Source organism: Carassius carassius, chromosome 41 (assembly GCF_963082965.1).
Source record: "Carassius carassius chromosome 41, fCarCar2.1, whole genome shotgun sequence".
Classification (NCBI taxonomy): domain Eukaryota; kingdom Metazoa; phylum Chordata; class Actinopteri; order Cypriniformes; family Cyprinidae; genus Carassius; species Carassius carassius.
This window is the reverse complement of record NC_081795.1, coordinates 4805947-4829637: the sequence shown is the minus strand read 5'-3', so window position 1 is coordinate 4829637 and position 23691 is coordinate 4805947. Positions and strand designations below refer to the sequence as shown.

The following is a 23691-nucleotide window of genomic DNA, read 5'->3' as shown; positions in this document are numbered from 1 at the left end:
GCATTTGCGTGTGGATCAGCAAGGCGAAAAATTAGTGCCAAAAGTCACGTGACAGTTTTTCGTACTTGTAGAATTTTGTTTTGTACTTGAAGGATTTTGTTTTGTACTTGAAGGATTTTTTTTTAATTGAAGGATTTTTTTTTGTACTTGAAAGATTTTAGTTTGTACTTAAGAAAAGTACAAGTACTAAGAAATACGTTTCTTTATATATGTAAAACGTACTGTATTTGTTTGATAGCTACGTTTTTTATTTGCAGAACAAAATGCATTAGTTTGTTAGTGATGTTTTGTATTTGCAAACCACACTGAGTTTGTTTGTGAATCGTTGGGTGTGAATAAAACAAGTTTTGTGTGTGTGTGTGAGGTTTTGGCATGATTCTCAGGATTCTCAATCTATATGTTTGATTCATCATGAACGAACTGAGTCTTTTTAAAATAAACTTAAATCGGATCGCAAATCGCACCAAACGATTCGTTTACGAATTAGAATGATCCGATTGCAGAGTACTGTCTATGGATTGCAGCTGTTCTGGAGTCGACCACTCACTGATTCAAATGAACCGTTTAGTGCGAGTCTACAGAAGTAAGAACCGGGAGATCTTGTGAGCGCGCGTGCGTCTGATGTTGCTAAAAGTAAGTTACTAATGTCGAAATTTTGGATTAATTATTGTAACTGAAAATCATATTTAGGTCAAAATTGTCAGTTGTTTGGGAACTAAATCCGCTGTAAAGAGTGATCTATTAAAGCCCACTGAAATGCTCGAGTGCAGACGATGCAGACACATCAATTTTAGGAAGAAAAAACAACAACAAAATAAATATAAAAACAAACATTAAAATTACACAGATTAAATACAATAACTCATCCACGTTCAAATTCCCCGCTGCCGTAAAGTTAACAGTTTTATTAAAATGCTACCATCCCTATGTGACGTCTGTTTTTATATTGTTTATCAACAGTAACGTTTGGATTAACTAGACGAGTAGACAGACATGAATGTTTATTCATAACCGTACTGCAAATAAGTAAATATTGTTAGCTGATGCTAACTGTCTAGCTAACAAGCTTGCTGGTGCTAAGTTGAGGTAATTTTTATAAATAATGTCCAAATATTTTTATTCAACCACCTCTATATATATATATATATATATATATATATATATATATATATATATATATATATATATATATATAGATTACATCTGGGGAGAAAAGAAAGGATGTGCTGTTCAGAACATGGTAACTACAGTAGTTATCAAAGTGGGAAGAGATGCACCCTGTTTGGCCAGGGGTGTTTTTACACCACAGACAAGGTTTGAGAAGGAAAAAATCCAGGGGCGTAGCCATCTTTTCAGAAGTGAGGGGGACAGAAATTATATATATATATATATATATATATATATATATATATATATATATATATATATATATATATATATATATATATATATATATATATATATATATATATATATATGTATAGGCTATATATGTAGGCTATATAACATTTCTTTAACTTATATAGCTTACCAATCAACAGTTTTTGAACAGTAATATTTTTTATGTTTTTAAAGAAGTATCTTCTGCTCACCAAGCCTGCATTTATTTGATCCAAAGTACAGCAAAAAACAGTAATATTGTGAAATATTTTTATATTTAAAATAACTTTTTTCCCTATTTGAATGTAATTTAAATTGTAATTTATTCCTGTGATCAAAGCTGTATTTTCAGCATCATTACTTCAGTCTTTAGTGTCACATCCTTCAGAAATCATTCTAATATGCTGATTTGCTGATTATCAATATTTAAAACATGAGTATTTTTTTTCAGTATTCTTTGATGAATATAAGGATCCAAAAATTAGCATTTATGTGAAATAAAAAGCTTTTGCAACATTGTACACTATATATCATTCAAAAGCTTACAGTCAATATAATTTTTGTTTTTTGGAAAATAAATTATAGAAATGAGCACTTCTACTTAGCAAGGACTCTTTTGTGGGTTCGAGTCTCAGGCCAGCAACACCATGACTAAGGTTCTCTTGAGCAAGACACCGAACCCCCAACTGCTCCCCAGGCGCCGCAGCATAAATGATGCCCACTGCTCCGGGTGTGTGTTCACTGCTGTGTGTGTGCACTTTGGATGGGTTAAATACAGAGCACGAATTCTGAGTATGAGTCACCATACTTGGTTGTATGTCACGTCACGTCACTTCACTTTAAATTGATCAAAAGTGATGATAAAGACATAATTTTCTATTTCAAAATAAATGCTGTTCTTCTGAACTTTCTATTCATCAAAGAAACCTTATTTTTTTTAATTATTTCTGAAGGATTGTCTGACTGGAGTTTTGATGCTTAAAATTCAGCTTTGAAATTTCAACAAATTACTTTTTGAAATATATCCAAATAAAAAACAGTTAATATAAATAGGTTAGTAAAAATATTTCACAATTTTTCTGTTTTGCTGTACTTTGGATCAAATAAATGCAGACTTGGTGAACAGAAGAGACTTCTTTAAAAAATACTGTTCAAAAACTGTTGACTGGTAGTGGATACAAAAGGCAACTTAAATTTTTCTCAAATTTCTAACTTTTAATTGGCTTATAAATCTATAACTGCTGGACAATAACAAATAATAATGATTTGTTTATATACTACAAAATGTTTTTGTCAATTAGCACTGCATTGTTCATACTTTATTTATCACCTGCTGAAGATGACTTGAAAAACCATATATTGTTGCAATCGTATGTTTAATGTCTTCGTGTTTCCAAAAGTTTCTGGCCTTTTTTTTCTGTGTAAAAACTGCTTTCATACAGCGATAGCTGGGCGCTTTTGCCCATATTAGGAATTTCCTGATATGACTTTCTGCAGGAGAAAATATGAAAATATAATTATATTTTCCTTTAAAATGTTCTTCCTAACTTCAGGCCTTATTATCATGTCATATATAGTCCTAACTGTGATGTTCTGTAAAACAACAAACTTTAAAATACTTTGTTCTTACTGGTGAAAATCAGATGGTCATCTCTGTTTTCTCTCAGGTAGATCACAGTGTAAGCTTCACAGTGAACATTACTCTCATCAGGGTAGTACATATCAACAACAAAAAAATATCTTGACTCCATATAGTGGTTATTTTGGATAAAAATCCCAGGTATTTTGAGCAGTAGGATTATTAAAAATATGTGCGAATATAAAATTTAATTAAGTAGCTTATATATAAAATTTCAGTACTTTTTTACTTAAGTACATAAAAAATCGAGTACTTTTGTACTTTCACTTGAGTAAAATTGAAAAAGGAGTACTTTTACTCTTACTGGAGTAATATTTTATTATATGTATCAGTATGTACTTGATTTGTGTACTTCTTCCACCACTGGTTAAAATTGTGCACTACACTGACCCCATACGTCATCCACCACAAGCTACATTAAAGTGATTATTACGTTTTTAATATTTATTTATTTTTTTTACAAAATGCATCTATTTGCTACAGGAGGACTTTGTTCAACCTCCGTAGCCGTGTCAGGCATATTTTTTTTTTTTTTTTTTTTTTTTTTATGGATGGGCGCTTTTTATTTAATCTCTTTTGGACTGATGCATGCAACACCTGCTTAGTGGCATTGAACAGCTTGAAAGATCAAATTAAATTTGTATTATCTCCGAATGGATTTCTTTTGAAAGAAGAAAGTCCTATACACCAAGTGACTTGAGGGTGTGTCATTTATGGCCTATTTTTCATTTTTGGGTGAACTAACACTTCAAGAGCTTCGAGAATATTCGTTTGACCTCTGATTTGCTTGGAAGTGGGACTGAATCAAACAATGAAAGTGGGGTTTTTCCACAGTTCTATTTAGTGGTAATGTGAATTAATTAATATTGTATTGTCTTGTTGTCAGAGGAAGTCTGAGGAAAAAAAAAAACCTTTCTGAATTGCGAAAAATGTAACCCATTGCTTTATATTGTAGACATACTGTAACAAACGTGTGTGGTAGCGGGAAGAAGAAGGCTAACATTTAAATAAAAACTTAAACACAAAAGAGAAACAGAAAATAAAATAAAATCCAGGCCTGGTCCTCTCTCGTCTTTCACTGTCGTCACTCCACATTTTATCCTTCCGGAGATCTTCCGTAGGACTGGCGCGGTGAATGGTGCAGGTGTCACGCATTAACATTTACTCCACCGGCCTCGCTCCATTCCCACGACTCTCGGCCCTACTCCTCCTGTAAAACATACCCTGTAACATGATTAAAAAACACTGAACAAAATTATAAACACTTGTTTTTGCCCCCATTTTTCATGAGTGAACTCAAAGATCTAAGACTTTTTCTATGTACACAAAAGGCCTATTTCTCTCAAATATTGTTCACAAATCTGACTAAATCTGTGTCAGTGAGCACTTCTCCTTTGTAGAGATAATCTATCCACCTCACAGGTGTGGCAAATCAAGATGCTGATTAGACAGCATGATTGTTGCACAAGTGTGCCTTAGGCTGGCCACAATAAAAGGCCACTCTAAAATGTCCAGTTTTACTGTATTGGGGGGTCCAAAAACCAGTGATTATCTGGTGTGTCCACCATTTGCCTTACGCAGTGCAACACATGTCCTTCGCATAGAGTTGATCAGGTTGTTGATTGTGGCCTGTGGAATGGTGGTCCACTCCTCTTCAATGGCTGTGTGAAGTTGTTGGATATTGGCAGGAACTGGAACACTCTGTCGTATACGCCGATCCAGAGCATTCCAAACATGCTCAATGGGTGATATGTCCGGTGAGTATGTGCCACTGCTGGTAAAACCATCGTCTCTGTTGATCACTATGTGAGTGGAGTTTTGTGTGTCTCCCATCTGCACTGATCATTTCATGTGGGAATCTCTGTTAATTATTCATCAGCCACAGCTGCCAATCATTATTGCATTGTCAAAACTGCATTGTTTTGAACTCTCTCACAACAGACACGGAAGAGAAGACAATGATGAATAAAGTCGTAGTATTTGCTATTTTTGGACCAAAATGTATTTTCGATGCTTCAAAATATTCTAACGGACCCTCTGATGTCACATGGACTACTTTGATGATGTTTTTCTTACCTTTCTGGACATGGACAGTATACCTTACACACAGTTTCAATGGAGGGACAGAGAGCTCTCGGACTAAATCTAAAATATCTTAAACAGTGTTCCAAAGATAAACGGAGGTCTCACAGGTTTGGAATGACATGAGGGTGAGTTATTAATAACATAATTTTGATTTTTCAATGAACTAACCCTTTAGGTAACGTCACAGAATAGCACACCATTGCGTAACTCACTCTTGTTGCTGAGATGTCTTTAAAGAACTTGTTTGGCCAGTTTATTGTCCTTAATTTTGTTAACTAAAGTGGTGTTAAAAAAACTGATAGTATTAAGTTTTACTTTAGCCCATATCTCAACTGAAATTATAGCAATAATTTATAGACATAATCCCACATATTTATAGACATAATCCCACAAATGTATTCCCTTCCTCTTCAGTATCATTGTCTTGAACAGCTTGCCAAGGTTAAACACTGGATAAGTTAACGTCACAGTCTTATTGGGAAAGCAGCTCTTTTACTGCAAGTATAGTGGACACACTTAAGGAAGCACTTTACATGATTTATTGAATTCAATTTCGACACAACAGCAACAAAAACAACTTCTAATCCAAAACACTTTATAACATTCATTGAGAGAAGTGACTCATGATAATTCTCAAGGAAATAAACAGAAGTCTTAAACCCCTTCATGAGGTCAAACAATGGAGAATTCATCCTCTTTGCACGCAAGACATAAGCTATGGACAATGAAGATGCAGAATTTCTCCAGCATAACAGATCTAAACATTCCTCAGCTATGAGCTCATTGGGGCTGATGGGATGGACCTCCATAACATCTCAAATATTTCAGCTGCTGTAAATGATATAAAAAGCAAGAGTGGCGACCTACGAATATATCAGTGATATACAGTCCATCACACACTCATCTACATCATGACCTTCACCATCTTCTCCATCACCTGCTTTGCTCTGGTGGCTTCTGCTCTGGGTAAGTGTCTCCTTTAGTTTGCAAGAATAAGGATGGGCAAATATGGAAAATGGAAAACCAAAATTAAGAGCTTCCTGTCTCAATTTGTCTCATGAACAATGTGTTATGTTTTGTAATAACAGGTTGTGGAGTGCCTGCGATTAAGCCACAGACGATCGGCAGCAGGATTGTGAACGGACAGAATGCCATCTCTGGTTCTTGGCCCTGGCAGGTCTCTCTTCAGGTAACTCATTTGTTTTTCAAACACACATTTGTCTGCTTTGCTTAAAGAGTAAGTTTTACATTTTCAGTGCTTTTACCTTTGAAACAGCTGCCCAGTGGTGTCCACTTCTGTGGAGGATCCCTGATCAACCAGAACTGGGTTCTCACTGCTGCCCACTGCGCTGTCGTGTAAGAGTCTTCAATCTGACAAACATCACATTCAGTAGTGGTTAAAATATGCTCTTTCAGCTCTCTATCTGTCGTTTTACAATTAGTTTTGTCTTTATCTTTCACTTTTTAGGGTCAGCTTTCACCGTGTCATTCTTGGAGAACATGATCGTGGCTCCAATGTTGAACCCATCCAGGTCAAATTAGTTTCCAAGGTAATAATGTTTTATGATCTCAGTGGATTAGAAACATTGAAATAGAAAATTGAAAAAAGAGACCAATTGACATTGCTTTTAGTCAATTACAATACAGAATATAGATAGAAGTAATTTTTAATTATTGTCTTATTACTGTTTTTTTTTAAAACACATTAATAACCAAGTCATCATTACAACTACAAAAACATAACATATATTATAAATATGTTTGTAGTAGTATTAGTATTTCCTGTAATTTCTGCAAAGGTGTGATCTAAAAGGATGCAAATTTATTTTTGGACTTTGTTTTTATTGAACTCACATATTTCTCATCGTGATTGAATGGCCATCATTTAAAAGGTATAACTGGTGTTTTTAGATTGGTGACCACAATATTCCGGAATTACAAAAGTCGAAAAGTGTGCACAGTGGTAAAACAAAATCAGTGAACGTGTCGCTTTCTAATCAAAGTTTTGAGTTCTATAATGTAGACTACTGTATTCCTAAAACCCACCAAAATAAACATACACATTTTTTACAAATACAAAATTAAGTACAGGGAAGAAAACATCCAAACCACATTCTAAATACACAGGGTATTAGAAAATGCTTTGTTTTGTTTAATCTTTGTTTACCTTCTAGTAAGTCAGCTATCACTACTAACTGTTCATCCCTCTTTTCTGTATGTTCAGGTCATCACCCATCCACTCTACAGCAGGGCGACCTTCAACAATGACATTGCTCTGCTGAAACTGTCGTCTCCAGTCACACTGACTCCCCGTATCTCTCCTGTATGTCTGGCTCCATCAACCCTCAGCATCCTGCCTGGAACCCGCTGCTTCACCACTGGCTGGGGTAGAACTGCTACCACAAGTAAGTCATCTGTAAAACAAAAATATACTGAGAGAATAACAACACATCTGTTAACTGTGCAAGACAATATGTCATATTTTCTTCTTTTTTAGCGAGCCCACTGATCCTACAGCAGACAGGTGTACCCATCATAAGTCCTGCTGTGTGCAAGCAGATCTGGGGTCAAAGCAGAATCACTGATACCATGATCTGTGCTGGAGCCTCTGGTTCCTCATCTTGCCAGGTATATGAAGACAGATCAAGAAGAAACACATTAACATCTCAGTGTTGCTGCTGCTCAAATCAAATGTGTGTTTTTTCTCAGGGTGATTCTGGTGGTCCTCTGGTGTGTGAGCGTTCAGGGGTCTGGTCTCTGGTGGGCGTTGTGTCCTGGGGAAGAACAACTTGTGACACCTTTTTACCTGCAGTCTACGCCCGCATCTCCCAACTGCGCTCCTGGATCAACACGACTATTGCTTCCAACTAAAGCACCAGTCTGACAATGTATTTGCCTAATTTAATTCCCTGTTGGTGGTCATTTTGTTTAAGGTTTTGGAATTTGGGTCAGTCAGTGACTTCATGCTGAAGTCTGTGACTTCAAACTGTTTTCCTGTTTCACCTGTACACTAAAGATAATGACAATGTTTCAATAAATGATATGAGCACAAAAAAAGCAAAGAAGAATGTTCTAGAGTGTAATTAATCACAATAATTTGAAATGTAATAGGGATATGTTGCCATAATCCACATAAAATAATGCAGAAAAATGACAAAATGATGTATCAGAAAGATCCAAGATAACATGAATATTTACATCGATCCTCTATCCATGGTGCTGAAACCTGTGGCATGTACGTGCAGTTTTGTACTTGTACATAACCTTTACAAACTGATACTGCTTATAAAGCAATTTAATGATACATAAAGTCACATCATGTTGAAAACATTCCCAAGAATCTAGTAAAGATTGTTGCTCAATCTGCGTAGTCATTACATTTTTGCAGTAAAATAACCCAGCTACATATTCGCAGAGTATGCAGTTTGAGTAGGGCAACATCCTCGCAGCCGCTCGCACCTCATGTTTCCGACTGAATGCAAATTATAATTGATGGACAACTATGCCCATGAAAAGACATCAGCAATCCTGTGCCAAGAGAAGAAAAAAAAAGTGAAAACGCAGTCCGTGCATGTCCATAGCCAGCTTTTAGGTAAATTGTTCTCTGACCGACTAATTTGCTGTTAAACTCCTGATATGAATGTCTGCAAGACATGTATAATTCAGTTTAGACAGTTTGCAAGAATGTTTAGCGTCCGGGGTATAAAAAGTTTCGCTGCGAGAGGCTGGCGGAGTGAACGAGGGAGAGAGCTGTGAGGGTGCGGGCGCAGATCCAGCTATTTTAAGCCTTTTTGGACTTTTAGAGAGTTAATAAAGTGGAAAGTTTAGGGTCAGGGATATCTTTATGTTATCTTTTTTGCTAAATAATGTAGGCCTACTTTTTTTTAAGTTTTTTTCTTTTTGTTTTGTTTATTTGTTTTTTGTTTATTTTAATAGAAATATCTGGCAATACTTCATCGCAAACACTTAAACTGACAGTATGAAAAAGTCCCATAGATACAAAATTCGGTTAGGGAAACTAAATAAATAAAAATTAATAACAATAATAAATAAATAAATATTACAGTACATGTTATAAACGTTATCAACACTGTCAAAAACAGTAGCATTTAAACCATATTAAAAATAAAAAAATATAAAATTTAAATGAACCGAGTTAGCTATTTAGTATGATAGCAAAAAAAAAAAATTTAGAAACATATATATATATATATGAAAAAATATATATATGAAATAAAAAAACATGCAAATACTAAAACAAACTTGATAAATGTAAATTTAAAACAAAGGCTTTTTCAAAATATTAAAAATATACCAATAAAAATAAATGAACACTGTTGCACGTAAACGTGCACTAAAAATAAGACACTTATATATATATATATATATATTGTATTTTCCAGCAGCAATATATATTTTGTTATATCAAGAAAGAGGCAACTAAGTAATAATACGTTCCATTGTCTGTAAAAGTCCACACACTGAATCTGATAATAGAAAACTTCCTTCTGCCCCAAAACAATAGCATTAACAAGAAGGAAATGTCAACCATAAAATGCACTCAGCCTGTGAAAAATGACCTGTTGCCTGTTCTTGGTATTCAGGATTATGATTTACTTACATTGCAACAGTCTGGCAGATCCAGTTCTAGGCAAGTTGTGTAGACCTTTGTCCATTTTTGGTAATGCATGTTTTGGTGATTCATGACCTTGCTGTGAAATCTGCAAAAGAATGACTAAAATATAAAAGTCTACAAAAATAATGTTTTGAGTGTACACTGACGTGAACTGAAATAAATCTTCTTCACACTCTGCTCCTGACCAACCACTAGAGGTCGGAAAATAATCTGAACCTTGAATCTGGCAGGTGTGAAGCCAGAATTTTCTACAAAGTATATATACTGCCAAATTAAACAGAATAATTACTTAAATACTAAATACAGTTCAACATTAATATTTACACAAACACACTTTTGACACATGACACAAAAATGAAAAACTACCATATTCACATAGCTAAAAATATGAGATAATGTTCTTGTTAATGTTTACTAATGAACTTACTAAACTACCTAATGATTAACATACCATTATTTAATGTAATTTGAAATGCTTAAAAAAATGTCAGTAAACTTTTAGTTCAAATGATCTTCATTTGTTGGTCTTTGTTTGTTTGCAGTACCCAATCTAAAGTAGAAACTCCCCATCATTTGTAAATGTTAATAAACGTTTACTATTAACAACTTTATTAGCAGTCATCTTGATGTCAAAAAGTGTCCCCGAAAGACATGAATTTATCCTATTCACTCATCTTAACTAATCATTTATTAATCATTTGTTCATGATTTTGCAGTGCTCAATCTAAAATTTAAAGTATTCATCATTTGTAAATATTTATAAATGATTAATGAACGTTTAGTATCTGTATTGGACTTTTAGCTAATGGAACAAGGTTTGTGTAAAGGGTGGCTGGTTAAGTTTAGCTAAACGCTTGCTAAAGATAAACATATTGTAATTTTGGTGCAAAGAAAATGTATTTCCTCAACACTCAAATTAGTATACTCTTCAGTACATCATTAAACAGGATATTCCTTAAATTATAAACAAACAGGGGAAACAAATCTTTTTTTATCTTTTTTTTTTAAGAAAACACTCGTTTATAAACAGATCATGGAGTCATTTTATTCATCCACAATCAAACAATTCTATATCTCACACCCCTGATAATCTAATTAAAATGACCACAGATGATCATAGTTGAAAGTCAAATGGATGTGTGTGTCATTGAGAATGTTCAGACAAACCAATACATCATTGGATTATGTCATCAATTTGCAATTACTTTTTACATGAAACACCTTGCCTATTCCTCCCCTTTTTTAAATGAAAGATACTTACTTTTCAAATATGATTTGACTACAAGTTATAAAGGTCTTTAACCCCTTTGTTTGTTTATTTGTCTTGTTTATGGTATTTTAATATTTACATGTTTACGTAAGTTAAACAAATACAAATGTATAGTTTATAACCAAGACAAAACCACACCTCAGACAAAATAACTTAATTAGAGCAACTCCTGCACAATAGAACTGATAGACATGCCACATTATAAGATTGTGTTAGCAGAGTTGTGTGTGGGCTAAACGGGGGTTTCACCTGACACCTCACCCTCACCCAGGTTCACTTACAGTTAGTTGATCTTCATACTCCCAGACCTTACATTACCATCACATACTCAAAGGGTGTTATCACTTTTTATATCTAAAGTGATACATAAAATATGTATAACATAAAATGTGACTGTCTAATGCAGTTGTATCCTGTACATCTTAGTACCCTGTTACATAATGATATGCAGAATAGTCCAAAAAGGTTGATAATTTTCTATATATGCATATAGATTTGTTAGAGTAGACCTAAGGTATGTAAACCTAGTCGTCTATGTGCATATGTCTAAAATAACTGTGGTAAATGTTGTGATTTTGTGTTTACATAATGTACATTTTGGGTGAACACACAGGGAAATACCGGTAGTCAAACCACAACTCTGGGAGCCACTGTTGTACCTCCAGTGAGCGCATCTTCTGAAGCCGGTTAGGTTTTGTGATGCTGGCGTTTCTGAGGAACAAGAAACTTAACACTAAAGCCATGGAGTAGGTGTAATGGGGGTGTTTCATGCCAAAAAAAAGAGTCTGAGTCTCTGAAGAGCTGAGATGAAAGGTGAGAATGAGGATGTTTTTCTGGAGAAAACAGATCTTAATATATATATATATATATATATATATATATATATATATATATATATATATATATATATATATATATATATATATATATTAAGATCATTCTCACCTTTCATCTCAGCTCTTCAGAGCTGTATAGACAGCTGTATTGTTTCACATAATTTAGTGTCAGACCTCAAAGATGGGCAGTAAATGTCATGACACAATGGAACTGTTTTTGAGACGTTGTGCTTTTCACCTCACTAAAAGTTATATGTAGATATGATGTGTGTGGTCAGTGACAAAATATGTCAGTGGACAGCATTACTCACCCAATGGGCTACTCATCCCACTTGTGTACATCGGGGCAGCCCCCCTAAAACCATACAGACAAAGACAGCCTACTATTGGATTATGGTAGAGTATTGTTTAAGACAATATTAAGGAAGGTTTAGTCATGGGCCAAATGACCTGAACATTTGACTCTAAAGAGATGATAATTATCATGCTGCGTCCGATAACCTATATATATATATATATATATATATATATATATATATATATATATATATATATATATATATATATATATATAAACCAATCTCTTATTGATTTATCATTAATTATTTATTTAATCTAATTAAATAAAAACACAGAGAAATAATAATAACATAAACAGTTTTAAATGGTAAGTGGCAATGCAATGCATTTTTAAACACTTCAATAATTCGTGTTTTTAAAGATATTTTAAAGTGTTTCTTTATTTTTATTTTTATTAATCTTGCCAATAGTTAATGGAGACATTTGATTCTGGTTACTGTTGATGTAATAAAAGCTATAGGGCAACAACCGCAAATAGTGATTGAAATAAAAAATAACAACTGGATTTTTCAAAAATCAACCTTCAGGCTTCATGTGCTAGTCCAAAAATCTTTTTTGCAAGCATGAAACATCCACTTTTTTATGTTCCAGTCAACTCTTAATGAATAAAATCAAGTTATACCCTACATTTGTCTCATTGAATATCATGTTTCTCTCAAAATAAGTCATATTTCAGAAATAAAATATATTGCTAAGGCTGTTTCATGCTGATATTAGCCTACAGTCATCCCATTGAAGCAATACGTTTTTTTTTATGTGTGGGGTTTATAAAGGCTGTTTCAATAATGACTTAACTTTTCTTCTATGTTTTTTTTTTTTTTTTTTTTTTTACTTTCCATGATACAAACTGTCATGTGTTTGTGCTGAATATAAAGCGCACACCTCTGGAAAGTCCAAAAAAGTATTTTAATAATAACATAAAAATCCACAGGGAACAAACAAAAGAGATCGTAGGGGTAGATGTGGCACAAGCATAACCGGTTAAACCGTAACATAACGAAGCAACGAGAATACTTTTTGTTTTCTTTCAAATTCAAAGTGTTAATACACGTAGAAAACATATTCGTCGGGGCGCATGGTCTAAACAGGTTGTCCCTATTATTTTAATGAGTAATGGGTGTTTTTTTGGGCATAAAGCGCAATAAACCAATCAGAGTCTCAGCTTCCATTCCCTTTAAGAACCAGCTGCGCTCGTACCATGACGGATTTGCTATTTACATATATATAATTATATATAAATATATATTTAATTAGCCTACACAAATTCTTATGCATTGCAATCCTTTAATTTTTTTTATTTGGCATGTTTGTGGGCTGCTGTGCGTCCCTGTGTTTAACAAGCAGTGTGTTTTAGACCAGCACGCCCATGGACGCTGGTTTGCTAATTAAACGAAGTGATTCTGGACGGGAAAATGCTAACGGCGCCGGACTGAAACTAGCAAACACACTTGCGCTGCGCCTTGCATCGCATTGCGTCGGGTGTATTATAGGGCCCATTATTTTTGTTTTCTTTGCATACAAAAAGCTACGCTTCATAATGTTACGGTTGAACCAATGATGTGAGATGGACTATTCTGACGATAGCTATCTTTCATACTTTTCTGGACCTTGTCAGTGTAATTTACTTGGTAGTCTATGGGACAGTCAGAAGCCTCTAGGGTGACCAGATGAGATTGGTTGTAATTCGGGACGGGGGGGGGGGGGTAATAAAGATAATGAATTTCAAACGAAAGTGACTGAACCAATCATGTTTTTATTAATATAAGTACATACATATAATTTGATATAATATAGAAGTAACGTTAGGCTATTTTTATACTTCAAACTGAAGTTAATGAACCAATCATATTTTTATTAACAAGTACATATGCATATAAATTGATAGCCTAATACGTAGCAGGCTATAGAAGTATTATTTTGAACACGGTGCCTCGCCCTCGACCGGTCTGACTTCTTCACGCGACTTCTGCCTGCACTTTCCTAACGGCTGCTGCAACTTGCGCTCTCTTCATCTACTCTATAAAGCAAAAAGGGGACAAAATGGTCGTATTGTCTTTGTGCATATAGCCTAGATGAATTAGATAAATTAATAGAAACAATATAACTTTAATTCACACTTGAGCTATATAGCCTACCGAGGTTGTGGAGGCTCGACATCAGCATATTTTGCAGAGCTTTTCACTGCTGCCAGCACTCCCGTCTTTCCCAGGATGTATTTATGGAACTCTGCACAAGTCATCATTAAATTCATTTTTACTTTGATTTCGCTGCGGACCAGGTTAAATGAGCACCTGTTTCTCACATCGGTCCAGGCACCTTTCATTATTGAAAACACTCGTTCCGAGTAAGCATTGCTCACGGGGATGCTCAAAATGAAAGACAGTAGCTTGGCATACTGTGGGAACGCAGACGTGCTCCTGAGTGCTTGGGCCCAAAGCGCACCTACAGGGTGACTGTGTATTTCCAGATGAGGCAATATCTCTTTCAGAACACAGCTCTCGTTGTAGAGCTCATCCAGGTCGAGTTCATCATCCATCTGAAGGGCCGATACAGCGGCCGTTAATTCCCTATAGCTGATTTCTTGCTTTTCCTTAAGATTGAAACACTGGATGTTGAACAGGTGCCCAGATTCTGAGAAGTTGAACCATTTCTCAAGGTATTGCTCCGCGATATCATAAAAATTTGTGAATTCTCTCTTGAGCCTGTCAACCCTAAGATTAACGGAGGAGAGGAGGACGCGGTCAACTTTTGCTCCGAAAAAAGCATCTTTTTTGCGCTGCTGGAGTTTGGTTCGGAGGCCGTTCATAAGTGTATATACTTCAACTGAGGTGAGACTGTCACTCTCAAGACTCAGCACAGCACCAGTGAAAAGCTTTAAAGTGTTTTGCAAGAAGAAGAGTGTGACCTCCAGCTCGCTGCATTCATCTTCCTCTCCATGCTCGTTACCCTGGAGCGCATCCCAGAGGACACGGGGGCACTCCTCCTGTCCCAGTGACAAGAAGTAGCTGCGCACCGCTGGCCAGGTGTTGACAAGTCTGTCAATTGCAGGGTGCAGGCTCAACCAGCGTGTCGGGACGTGACGCAACAGTGTTTGGTACTCCATGTCAGCAAATTCAAACATTTCTTTGAGGGTGGAAACTCTCTTCGCAGAACAGCTGAAATGGTTGAATGATTTTATGACGATAGTCTCCACATCTATTTGCAGTGCATTGCTGGCACGTTTTACTGCATTGTGTATTATGTGAGCTGGGCAGTTTGCGGGAAGGATCTTGCTGTTGATTTTTTTTAGATTTTGGTAAATGGAGTGTTTTCTGCCGAAATTCACTGCCGCATTGTCAGCCGAGTAAGCCGAGATATTATTGATGCTGAGTTTGTGTTCCTTTAATTTATTCAGTAAAGTGTCAGTGACGGCATCTGCGGTCTCGGCTGCTTGTTCAAAGAAATCAAGAACTCTGTTCTGGATGCCCTGCTCAGGAGTCCAGAATCTCACAGAGATCGGGAATGTTTTCACATTGCCTTTATTAGAGGCATCGGTTGAAATGGAAAAGAACATATCTTTTGACTCGAGGCATTGGGAGAAGTCAGATGCGAGGGGTGCCAGGACGTTTGTGACCAGTGCTTCAGCTTTTGTGCGACCGCAGCTAACGAGTTTAGCTATGCCCGAATCCGAGTACAGTTTTGGTGTTAACTTCATCGCACAATCAAGCGATCTGTATGATTGTTGGTGGGCCACACAGTGGAACACGGAGGTCAGCTCAGCAGCAGCTATTTTATTATACATGGAATCATCCTGCTTCTTAAAGAAGGACGAGACCAACGTGTTGGTCTGTACTGTCGCGGTGTTGGTACAGTGTAATTTGCTGCTAGCATGCAGCCTAACATCTGCCTCCCCCCCGTGAGAGACACCAAACTCTTTCCTACACACTTTGCAGAACGCTTTACTTTCATCATGTAGGGCTTTTGCAATCCATGGATACCTGCCCACCCACTCCTCCCGGTACCTGCAGAGACGTTTTAGCTTTTTTACAGCGTGTTGGGGTTCCGGTACACCAGCCATGTCAATTTCATGAATGAAAATTAGCTTATCAGTGCTTATCTTAATGCGCGCCTACGGTATATCTAAAAAAAAAAAAAAAAACAAGATGCTGCAGCCAATGAGCAGCCGGCGGGGGCTGGTTGCCAGGCTGCAGGATGACTCAACCTCGCTCCACGGACAGTTTTTTATGTTTTATCAGACAATAACTATTTAAGATTTTGCTTCAGTATAATTTTCGGTGGGATTTGGGATTAAGATTTTGCTTCAGTATAATTTTCGGGACAATTAGAGCGGGATTCGGGATTCGGGACAGCAGCTTAGATTTCGGGACTGTCCCGAATTTTTCGGGACGTCTGGTCACCCTAGAAGCCTCCCAAGTTTTCATCCAAAATATCTTAAATTGTGTTCCAAAGACGAACAAAGCTTTTACAGGTTTGGAACAGCATGGGGGTAAGTGATTAACGGCAAAGTTTTCATTTAGGGGTGGAGTATCCCTTTAAACTCGGCAGGAACTGCATGTACTGCTCATCACACGCTTTGAACTGAAGATGAGGCCACACCACATAAAACCTCCAAATACAGTGTGTATAAAGAAAGATTCAATTCAGTGTAATATGGAAAATCGCATTTTAGTCGTCACAGTTCCCGTACACTGGTATCACTGACAAGCAACCAAGCAGGCCTCCATTGGCTTCTTCATCTCGTTGCGGCAAACCCACAAGTTACAGCGAATTTCATGATAAACCACGACTGGAGAGTTCCCCCGTTCAAGATTCATTCATAACACATTCAATGCTCACTATCTGTTTCTTGTTTTCTCCTTCTCTCTCTCTCACTCTACGTTTCTCTAAACCACAACTCTTGACATTCGTTGCTCTTCTGACTAGCCTGTGTTTATGGAGATCAATCTGGTGTCAGGTTGTGGTAACTGGGAACTACTTGTCATTCATGCCTTTTGTGTAAATCCTAGTCATTTTGATAGTTACTCTTGTTCAAAGTAAGCCATTATAGACTTTAATTCAGTTTTACCCCAGTGATACTAACCTGCCTAATTAAGACTACATTTGTATATATTGTGCAAATAAAACAACACATACTCTGACCATGCTTGAAATTCAAATAAAAATAAATAAGGCCAAGAATAATTTTAAGGTCATTCACTGCTGCATTTGTAAGCAGCATTTCTTTACATATTTGCGCAGGAAACATATCACACTAAAAGGGGGTGTATGTAATGGTTTCTGAGAACTGATGACCCACGGAAGACTTGCTCTAGTTAGGTTTCACTAGGACCCCTGCAAGGGTGGTCTTCATTTTAAACACATGTATGTGTTGGAAATGACTCAAACTTAGAAGATGACAATTTGATTGGTTCCTTTAAGTATTCCTTATATGGTTCTTACAAACTGCAATGTTTTAAAGTTTTGATACTGTTGAGTCAAAATGGACCCTTAACTGTTTACACCCTGCAGCTTCCGAGCATTTTAAACAGTGTCCCACTTAGTTTAACTTTTGAGGTAGAGATGTCCTGCTAATGTGGTCTCCCCTTAAGGTCTTACAGCTAACTGCAAAAACCAAATTGCTAAATGTATGAGGTTTGCACTGGTTTGTTAATTTCTTGCACAATTAAACTTTGTACTGTATATATAAACTTTCAAAAACAATATTCTGATATTTGGGTGTGGGGGAGAGAGGTTCTCATTAGCAAGGGCATAGGTTTGCTACTGACATTGGTGGGGACATAAACCCCATAACCCTAAATTGCTAAATTAGGCACGGTCACTTTAAGAGACAATGCATCCAATACAATGTTACACATCTGATTTCTTTCTTCCCTGTTTACTTTCATTTAAGACATAACCTACAATTTTTTGGAACACACTTTCCAAGAAGGGGATTTTGACAGTTTTATATGTATTTGTTGGTACAAGAGCAAGAAGAGGCTAATTTGTTGTTCAAGCGCTTCGAGACTCACCTCACTGTGTGTGCCCATTTAAACAACAGAGCACCACTTGCATGGGTGTTGAATTGGGATTTTTCAAATCCTTTCAGTTTGTTTAGACTGTGATTTGTATTTGTTCATTCAGGTCCAGGAGGACGCGAAGGAGTGCTGGGCTCAGTGTTGCTGTCCGTGAGATGCGGCTCTCTACGTGCGCACCGAACACAGCATGTGAGTAGGCCTACTGAGTTGAGATTTTCTGTGTCTTGTATTTGAATGTTTTAAAGCCATTTGAATGTTTAAATTGGCAAGGCTTAAAAACGTGCAAATGATAAGCTTTCGTGACGAGACGCAGCAGTGTACTGTCCTGTAATTTAGCTTGAATGTAATTGTAGTTACTGCAGGGGGGAAAACATGAGTGGTTATTGTCCATGAAAAACTCACTTTTAGAGAGTAGTGTATTGTTGCCAGTGTGCTTCTATGTATTTGCTTATAAGGTGTTCTGAGTTTCTGATTTTAGATCCTAGAGATTTTGTTGCCGAAATAGTCAAAGTAGTGCGATATTATTCTCCTTAGGTATGACTGAAATTCATCTTTTCTTCTGTATTGTGACATACATTCAAATGTTTGCAATCAGAAATCAATGTTTGCTTGCAGTCAATAGCAAATTAAAGTTTTGGGGTCCAGCATACATCACCAGAGAAAGTCTGTCATTTTACTGAAAGATCAAGCATTTTGATTATGAGTTATTATGATAAAAATTATGAGTTCAAAGGAATAAAATGTAAAACATACATGGATGTATCATTTACAGTAAAATCTATAACACACACGTAAAAATAGATGGGGTGAGTTTTAATTTCAAGTCAAAGGATAGAGGATACAATAATTGCTGCAGCTCTGAGCTTTTTTCTGTGAATCTTAGTATAGGCATATTTCTTTTGTTTTGTTTTCTTTTTCTTCCTTAAAAACTATCTTTCTTTAATGTATGGGAACATGGATGTGACTTTGCAATGGGAGAATCATTCGGCTGCGGCTCCATTGTTTACACACGGGAACAGCTGTTAGCACTGAGGCACACTAGGATATCTTCTACTGAAAGACAGGAGATCCCTGAGGATTTATTTAAAAGAAGAAGAAGGGGATGCAGAGATGGAGTTAAACGTCGAGAAAGGAAAAGACGGTACAAACCATGCATCCCATCTGTTATTATGGGGAATGTGAGATCTCTCCCCAATAAGATGGAAGAGCAAACGGCCCTAACCCGGCTGCAGAGGGAATACAGGGAGTGCAGTGTCATGTGCTTCACGGAGACGTGGCTGAATGAACTCTTTACGGACTCACTGGTTACACTGGATGGCTTTCAACTTGTGAGAGCGGACAGGAGAGCAAAGGAGAGCAGTAAGAGGAGGGGTGGGGGAATTGCGATGTTTGTGAACAATAGATGGTGTAACCCTGGGCACATCTGTGTTAAGGAACAGCTCTGCACTAAAGACATTGAGTTGCTAGCGGTTAGCATGCGGCCATATTACATTCCGAGGGAGTTTTCACACATTATTGCGATAACTGTCTACATCCCACCCTCGGCTGATGCTTCAGCTGCATGTGAGCTACTTCACTTACTTGTGTCGCAACTGCAGACATCAAACCCACAGTCCTTCTTCCTCATCTCCGGAGACTTTAATCATGCTCTCTTGTCTTCAACACTTCCTACCTTTACCCAGTATGTTAAATGCCACACAAGGGAAAATAAAACTTTGGATCTGCTGTATGCCAATATTAAAGAGGCATATAACTCTTTACCCCTCCCCCCGCTGGGCCGCTCAGATCATAACCTGGTCCATCTTCTGTCTAATTACATACCTTTGGTGAGTAAACAACCTCCCACCACTAAGTATGTGAGGAAATGGTCTGAGGAGGCCAGTGAAGCACTGAGAGACTGCTTTGAGACCACAGACTGGGAAATGTTCTGTGATTCTCATGGGGAGGACATTGACACTCTTACTCATTGTGTTACTGACTACTTAAATTTCTGTGTGGAGAACACCATACCTAAGAAGAAGGTTCGGTGTTTCTCCAACAACAAACCTTGGGTGACTTCAGAACTCAAAGCCCTGCTGAATGAAAAGAAAAGACTTTTTAAATCTGGGGGAAAAGAAGAGTTGAAGACGGTCCAAAAACAACTAAGATGGGAGATTAGGAAAGGAAAAGACAGTTACAGGAAGAAGTTGGAGTCATGCCTCCAACAAAACAACATAAGGGAGGTTTGGAGGGGTCTGAAAACCATCTCTGGTCAGAACAAAGTCAGTGGCAGAGGCTTTGTTTCTGGTGACTGTGACAGGGCAAATGAATTAAATCTTTTTTTCAATAGATTTGATTCTAGCCCCTCTCCTCCCACCTCCAACCGGACTTCAGACTTGTCGGGAGCTTCTATACCTCCGTCTAGCAGCCTCTCTCTGACAGTCAATCAGGTGAGGATGGAGCTAAAAAAGATCAAGGCAAGAAAGGCACCGGGCCCGGATGGAATCTGCCCCAGAATGCTTAAAGATTGTGCAGATCAGCTCAGCGAAGTCATCCTGCACATCTTCAACTTGAGCCTGAGTCTGGAGCGAGTTCCAGTTCTTTGGAAGACTTCGTGTGTTGTTCCAGTTCCAAAAACTGCACATCCCAGGGAGCCCAATCACTTCAGACCAGTTGCCTTAACTTCACACCTGATGAAGACCTTGGAGAGGATTGTACTACGACATCTGAGAACCGTGGTGAGTTCAGAACTGGATCCCCTACAGTTCGCTTACCAACCAGGCATAGGGGTGGAGGATGCCATCATCTATCTTTCACACAGAGCACTGTCACATCTGGAGAGCACTGGGAGCACTGTGAGGGTCATGTTTTTTGATTTTTCCAGTGCTTTCAATACAATTCAACCATCACTGCTCTAGGAGAAGCTATTGGGGGCTGGTGTTGACCAACACCTGTCTGCATGGACCATCAGTTACCTCACGGACAGACCACAGTATGTGAGGCTCCAGGACTGTGTGTCTGATGTGGTGATGAGCAGCACAGGAGCACCACAGGGGACAGTGCTTGCTCCTTTTCTCTACACCCTGTATACAGCAGACTTCAGGTATAACACAAGCAGCTGTCACATGCAGAAGTTCTCAGATGATACTGCCATTGTTGGGAGGGTTGCAGAGGAGAATGACCAGGAGTACCGGGAGGTCATCGGGGACTTTGTCAACTGGTGTGAGTTAAACCACCTTCACATCAACGCCAGTAAGACTAAGGAGATGGTAGTTGACTTTCGCCGGAGGCCACCTGGTGCTACACCGGTGAACATCCAGGGTGTTGACATTGAGATGGTGGAGACATACAAATACCTGGGTGTTCACCTTAACAAGAAACTAGACTGGTCCACAAACACAGATGTCCTGTACAAGAAGGGCCAAAGCCGTCTCCATCTGCTGAGGAGGCTGAGTTCTTTCGGTGTGTGCAGGTCTCTGTTAAAAACTTTTTATGACTCTGTGGTGGCATCTGCATTATTTTATGCAGTAGTATGCTGGGGAGCTGGGAGTACAGAAAGGGACAGGAAAAAGCTTAATAAACTGGTGAAGAAGGCTAGCTCTGTTCTGGTCTGCCCTCTGGACACCATAGAGGAGGTGGGGGAGAGGAGGATGTTAGCCAGGTTGACATCTATTATAGGCAACACTTCTCACCCCCTGCATGAGACTGTGAGCTCCTTGAGCAGCTCCTTCAGTAGCAGACTGCTGCACCCTCAGTGTAAGAAGGAGCGCTTCCGCAGGTCCTTCATTCCAGCAGCAGTCAGACTTTTTAATGCAACATCATAATGCAGCACTACAAGCTGCTTCTGAACTTTAAGTAGCACCGGACAATTATTCTGCATTATGTGTATTTCTTTATCTTTTTATTACGTGTGTCTCCTACAATTGTGCAATATGTAACCTTCGTTTATTTACATTATACTTATTTGTATAATTGTATATTTGTATTTATATACTGTCTGTTTACATAAGGTTGGTTATTGTGTGAATACAGTTGTTCTCTAATTATCATTATTACTGTTATTGTAACCACTCTTATTCTATTCTATTATATTATATTTTTTATTTTTGAGCTGCTGTAACACAGAAATTTCCCCAATGTGGGATTAATAAAGTCTATCAATCAATCAATCAATCAACATTAAGTCTAAAGGAAAATTAATACTAGCCAAGCACCAAATGCAAGTAAAATAAAACTATTTGCCACTTTGCCTACTTGTTCTCTCAAATTACATACACACTTTTCACATATGCACATTCAAAGATGATGCAGGCTATTTCCAAGTGACTCATCATGCGGGGTCGAGGTCAAAATCGCAAGTGTGTAGGTATCAATATGTACGTGTTGATGTCCTTGTGTGGTATCCAAACTGTGGCTTTTGATATTAATGTCATGCTCACTTTACAGGTGGTCTCTGCTTTCTGACTGTAGTCATAATGACATTTAAACACATTATTCACTCATAAACATTTGCTCAATGCATCTATGCATCCCTGTTCCTATATAGGAAACACATCAGCACAGCAAAACTGTGCTTGTGAATCCAGAGTTCTTTTATAACCGCTAGTGATGGATGACAGATCTTCAACCATTTCACCTTGAACTGTCCATTGTAAATGAAGCCAAAGAGACATAGGTAGACCCCAAGTGCAAACACATCTAATGTTTAACCTTAGTGGTGGGGATACCCTTATTTAAAAAAAAAAAAACACACATCAGAGGAGGATAGGAGCAGAGGGTGATTTGGGTTCCCTGAGGGGTTTCAGTCGTTGTAGTACAGTTTCACTGTGCATCACCATGTTCATGTGGCTGTGGGAACCGTTGAGTACAGTATGCAAAACTTGACATTTCTTTCAAAAGGTGGGGGGGGGGGCTGTCTGGAAATTACTGGAGCATTAAAGCTGTAACTGTTAAACGGTCTAACAGCAAAGCCCCCCCGACAAATACTAACCAAACGGTTGGCAGTGTGCACTTAAAAATGAAATTTGTAGATTTAACTTACAAAACCTAGCCTAAACACATTCACAAAGTATATAATGTTTGTGAAAAGTTCTACGCCTGTTGTTGGCTTAAATGCTGCTTCTCTCAGATGTGGTTTTGTCAAGTAAGTGTTTCCAGAACCTGAGAGAAACTAGAGGTAAACTGAAAGTGGAGGTCTATTTCAGTGTTAATTCATTAATAATTGTGTTACTTGTCAAAATTAACGTTTACAACTTTCCAAATAACTCAAAATACAGTTAACCCAAAAAGCTATCCAATACAAGTGCTTAAAAACCTCAATTCAATGGTGAACAACCAGTATTCGGGTGTTCTCACTTGTGTAGAAGGAGTGGGTGGAGACTAAAGAGAAATTCACACCAAGAACTACAACTACGATAACTATATTATTACATATATTAGTGTTCAAGAGAAAGAACACTAATGTTAATGTTATAATAAGTGTGAGATTA

General features: G+C 37.5%; 1 protein-coding gene across 1 annotated transcript; it reads left to right on the top strand.

Moving 5' to 3' along the window:
• Positions 1-6015: 6015 nt before the first annotated feature.
• LOC132123019 (chymotrypsin-like protease CTRL-1) lies at positions 6016-8147 on the top strand. Its single transcript, XM_059533551.1, has 7 exons — positions 6016-6070; positions 6193-6293; positions 6381-6460; positions 6573-6654; positions 7329-7509; positions 7602-7732; positions 7814-8147. Exons 1-7 carry the CDS (start codon positions 6016-6018, stop codon positions 7973-7975), a joined length of 792 nt encoding a protein of 263 aa, XP_059389534.1. The 3' UTR covers positions 7976-8147.
• Positions 8148-23691: the final 15544 nt, after the last annotated feature.